The sequence below is a fragment of the Anneissia japonica genome, unplaced genomic scaffold (genome assembly GCF_011630105.1).
Source record: "Anneissia japonica isolate Jap-2015-1 unplaced genomic scaffold, ASM1163010v1 scaffold165_len1371125_cov188, whole genome shotgun sequence".
NCBI lineage: Eukaryota > Metazoa > Echinodermata > Crinoidea > Comatulida > Comatulidae > Anneissia > Anneissia japonica.
Genome location: NW_022697648.1, coordinates 171,040 through 176,130, shown reverse-complemented (window position 1 = coordinate 176,130; position 5,091 = coordinate 171,040). Strand labels below are relative to the sequence as shown.

General features: G+C 32.3%; 2 protein-coding genes across 3 annotated transcripts in view; one reads left to right on the top strand and one right to left on the bottom strand.

Moving 5' to 3' along the window:
* LOC117102266 (uncharacterized protein C6orf163 homolog) overlaps window positions 1–3,997 on the top strand; it is a 4,867-nt gene extending 870 nt beyond the window's left edge. Inside the window, exons 2-4 of the mRNA XM_033242492.1 lie at window positions 472–674; window positions 1,246–1,448; window positions 2,415–3,997. Coding sequence (XP_033098383.1) covers window positions 472–674; window positions 1,246–1,448; window positions 2,415–2,790 — 782 coding nt within the window. The 3' untranslated portion in view covers window positions 2,791–3,997. The remainder of the gene's footprint in view (window positions 1–471; window positions 675–1,245; window positions 1,449–2,414) is intronic.
* LOC117102263 (transmembrane anterior posterior transformation protein 1-like) overlaps window positions 2,909–5,091 on the bottom strand; it is a 9,058-nt gene continuing 6,875 nt past the window's right edge. For both annotated transcript variants that reach the window (XM_033242490.1, XM_033242491.1), the window contains exon 12: window positions 2,909–4,290. In XM_033242490.1, the coding sequence (XP_033098381.1) occupies window positions 4,185–4,290 (106 nt within the window). In that variant the 3' untranslated portion in view covers window positions 2,909–4,184. The remainder of the gene's footprint in view (window positions 4,291–5,091) is intronic.

The window sequence follows — 5,091 nt, the reverse complement described above, 5'->3', positions numbered from 1 at the left end:
ATGATATTGAAAGGAGTTAGCCGTTAACACTGTTGAATAAATATAATATAAATCATCAAACACTGTATATGTACCTTTGACGATTTATATTATATACTGTATATATAACAGCAATTTTTAAAGATCAATAAACAACAAATAGTAATTTAGCAAAAATAAATGCATGTAAAACCTTTGATCATTCTTATTCAAAATTGACGCATAACAATTTTTTTATTTATTAACCTAGTAGTGTCATTATGCACGAGATACAAACAAGTAGGCATAAATAAATGAAAACAATATATCGATATACTTAGCAACAGAAGGGCGCCCTGTACGTCTGGACCAAGTATAGAAAACTTGCATTATAAAAAGAGAAGGGCGCCGCGTACGTCTGGACCAATTTCTGCCTCATTTTTGCTATACGAGTGCTCTATCTTGTATTTCTAGTATCTTTGTTTTAATACCAATTTTCATCAATTAATACAGGTATTGGCCAATCAATTCATACAAAATGGGAACAAGATGCATTATCTGAAAGAGAGGCTGCCATAAGAGCTGCCGAAGACTCTGTGTGGGCTGAGGGAGAGAGATTAAAAGATTCAGAAATCCAAAAGGTAAAACTAAAGTGCTTGCAGGAAAAGGAAAAGGCATTGAAAGATTTACAAACTCAGCATGAACGAAATCTTAAGGTAATTGACAGCTTTTTAAAATTTGACAAATTTCCATTTACAGCGTGAATATACCGTAAAACCTCAAATTGAAGCCCAGTGGACTTAATCTCGAGATGAAGCCCATCTCGAATTGTAGCCCCTTCTTTGCAAAATTAGCCTCAAAATGAAGCCCATCTCGAAAAGAGGCTTATGGGCTTCTTTTCAAGATAGCATACGCTTTTATTTTTTGAGATAGTACAGTACATACACTGTACATGAATTTCAGAAAACAAAATAAGTTAAATACAAGCTTGGTTTATAAAGTAGTTTAGGTAATTTAATGCCAGTCAAATACACTCCATGATACAGATTGGTGTTACAGTGGCCTTATTTTTGGTTTTATAATACAAATCACAAAATTTACAACATTCATTTTGAAAAGAAGCCCCCCCCCACTCTTTACTTTGCAAAAGTAGTCTCGAAAAGAAGCCCATCTAAAAAAAAAAAGCCTATCAAAAGTTTGCAAAAAACATAAACCAAGGGCTTTAATTCACACTATCAATTTTTAAGTGCTAATTTGAAGTTACAAAACTTTGTCTTTCCTTCCTAGGAAGAGGCTCTGCGGATAGAAGGTGAAATGCAAAAAATGGCAATTGAGCAGGTGCGTGCAGAACGAGAGTCGGGGGAATCAATTTTACGTGAGACAGTCCAAAAAGCAATCGCAAAATGTGAAGAAGAGAGAATAAAAGCTATAGAAGATACAAGAGATGAAGAGAAGACTTTAGCTTCAAAAGAGGCAGCTAGAGTTGCCAAGTAAGTTAACTAAATTACTGTATCAAAGTTTTTATAGTGATTCAACAGAAACAATGCAAAATGCTCCTCAGTGTAAGTATATACATAAAAGAAGAGAAAGAATGCATGATTACAATCAATCAATCAATCAATTTATTCATCAACTTTAGGCCATTGGCCCTTTGTATACATAAAGAATAATAAAATAATAGCGAACAATGTGGAAAATCAAATAGTTAGTTATAAAAGGATATCTATCTCCGTTCTCCTCTTAAATGCATGGTGTAAATAAATGCATATTTTTTGTATTATTAGTGGACTGTGCGAGCTCGTTAAGGAAATAAAGTTATGTTGTGTAGGGAAACGAACATAATATAGTGGAATGTATTTTTCTCATAAATCACTGTAATAAATGTAATTCATCTTCAATATCCCCCTTACAAAAGCAAATTCTATCATCGAAGTTAATATTTAACTTTCTACCTTCCTCAATTTTTAAGTTGTGGCTAGAAATGCAGAAGGAAGTAAAGATTATATAATATTGAGGAAAATGATTTACAGTACTTTGTACAATCTTCAAAGGTTAAAAAAAGTAATGTCAAACAAATAATAACAGTTAATAATAATAATATTAGAATGTATGCATCACTTAAACGAAAGAGGTGCATTATCAAAGGTGCTGTGCAAGTTAATGATGAAAAAGGTGAGTTTTAAGTAATAATAAGTGAAGCAACAGAAGAACAGTTTTTAATGTGTGCAGGGAGTGAATTCCAAAGTTCAGATGTGGCAAAATCAGAAGATTTATGGCCAATAGTTTGCAAGGTTGTGCAGGAAAGTTCACACAACAGAGTTGTGGAGATATAGCTTGGCAGTTAAGATGCTTGCCTTCTAAATCCAGGGTCCTGTGTTCAAATTATGTGATAAAATACAGTACATGTTCATAGTGTTGTGCACATTTCTAAAAATATTGTATTCTATCAATTTCAGGGAGGTTGCCAAGCAACGAGAAGCAGCTGCAAAACTATCAAGAGAAGACAGAGCAAATGCATTGATGACCATTGAGAAAAGGTTAACAGATGACAAAAACAAAGCTGTTTGTGATGCACAGAAAACAGAAAGGCAAAAAGCAGCAACAGAAATTCAAAGGTTAAAACAGTTACATGCCAAAGAAATTAGCAAATTAGAGACAAGAATTAAAGAAGAGAAAGTAGCCCACAAACTCACTGAAAACCAACTCGAACTGATAACGAAAGAGAAAGACATGTGGATTAAAAAACACGAACATTTGAAAGAATCGTACCAGCTTTTTATCGATGAAACTAAAGGCTTTCAGTCAGGACAGGCAGATTTTTTGCTTAAGTAATTTTAATGTGTGGTTTCAATTCAGGTTTGTTTTAACTGCTTTTATTTTCCATGCCAAAGTATCAAGTATCTTTCATTGAAACTACAGTATTCAACACACTATGTGTGTTTTTTTTTTTTTTTGGTATTAAAATGTGCTTTCTTTCACCAAAGTCATTTCGGAAATAGTGTATCTTTCTTCAACAGCAGGAATACTAACAGTATAGTGTTATTATTTATCATCATCAATAAAGTGATTATTTTTATTTGCTTTGTATTGGTTTTCGTGCTAAATTGTGTTTCTTGTAATTTTTGACATATGTGTGCTGTCAATAAAAATTATGGTTTTTTACATTGAAAATTTAATGATCTTCTTTCTAACAAAATGAATAATAGTAGCCAAGAATATAACCCAGTTACTATTATACACATATTACATGTCGCGTTACCAACAAAGTGATGGTTTTAATTGCAGTTATGGAATGTTTCAAGCTAGATCTTTTTAACAAGATTAATAATATTGATTACAATATTAAGTGTACACACAAAATTGTTATCGATTGCTTATGGGTTTATCTTAAATAAATCCTTAACATCAAATATCTAGGAAAATTCAGTATTGGAATTGAAGTATGCCTATTACACATAGTCCTAAGTGCTTAATGAATACATTATTTTGATTTTACTGTATTTGCCATATACAGTACAAAGTTTAATAGTAGATTCACAGTAATACACTTAACATGTGTTAATTTATGCTTTCATTGGTTGTTTCGTGACCATTTATCTCTAACCAAGTTTTTTTCATGATGTTTTATTAAATATAATACCAAAAATATTTTTAGCAACAAGGGGCAGGGTTTACCAAAAAGTCTATCAAGGGCCCTTCATACCTGCTTTATTATATTCAATTGAAGGCTATCTGGTTATTACTTAGTATGCAGTATTTTGAGAATGATGGTCGTTACGGGAAAAGTCTAAGGGAGTATGCCAGCGTCTAACTTAGCCTGGTCTCACAGCTTAGTTGAAACCAAACTGTAATCAGGTGGTCTTATTCAGTACGTTTTTATCAAACAATAATATGTGTACGTGTTATCAATGTAAATTATATGAAAAAGGATTATTAGTATCAGCTTAGCTTTCTTACAGTATTTTGAACTATATTTTACCTGTTTTTATCATTCTGATGTGTAATATGAGAGCAATAAGTTCCCTTGAAAGGATGAAATGAAGTGAGTCTGATTCTTAATTGTTTTCCATGCCAAAGTATCTTTCTATTAAAGTAGTGTCACTGACAGTATTGTGTTTGCTGGTTTTTAATGGCCTTTAATTTTATTTTACATTCAAATATTAATGTTAAGGAATGCAACGGTTCTGGTACAAATGGAACCTATGTTCAATAAAGTGCTTCAATTTTTATTTGTATTTCTTCTGAGAAGATTCATGTAACTTGAAATCAGCAATGTATTTGCAGCCTCTACCCATTAGGAAAATGCTGAGTAAGATTTTCAATAAGGTCAGGCTGGAAAGAAAAAAAAAATAGGACCATTAAAAATTGTTCTTGTAATACCTTATTTTCAACTCTGTTTTAAACTCAATTGGTTCATGATATCAATCATGGGGTTACAAGAATAAACACAAATCATAATACAAGACAATGTTTGAATTGGAATAATTTAAAGCTATGGTACATTAGACTAAAAGTATAACATCGCACAGGCAAGTTGTTAACGTTAAACGTTAAAGTTGTCAATTATAATATATAACACACAAAAAGTCAAGAAAAAAACCTAAAAAAATAAAAAATTAATATGCCCATTTGAAAGAATAAAATAAGCTAAAATAAAACTATTTTTAATAATTTACAGATGTTTTACTACAATAAAGTTGATATTGGATTTAGATGGGAGTATCTGTCATGATGGGTTGGACATGTTGCCAGGTTCGAAACTGGACTTCCTAGACAAATCCTATTCTCAAAGCTAACAGGCGGCTTTAGACGAAGAGGCAGACCTAGTATAGGCTTCGGTACAAGGATACCATAAAGAGAAGCTAAATGACCTGTCCACCAATGAAACACTGATATACGCTGGCTGAAGACAGTTAGATGGAAGGCACTGATCTATAGCAAAATAGCAAATCAATCATATTTGAACATATATACATATGTTCTACCATAAGCCTCCGTGATAATGGTTATGACACTCGCCTTTACAGCGAGAGGTCACCGGTTCTAGACCAGCCAGAGGCATTTTAATTTTATTACACAATTTCTTTATTCATTTATTTATAGGACTACATTCGTTGAGAGCTATGCTACAAG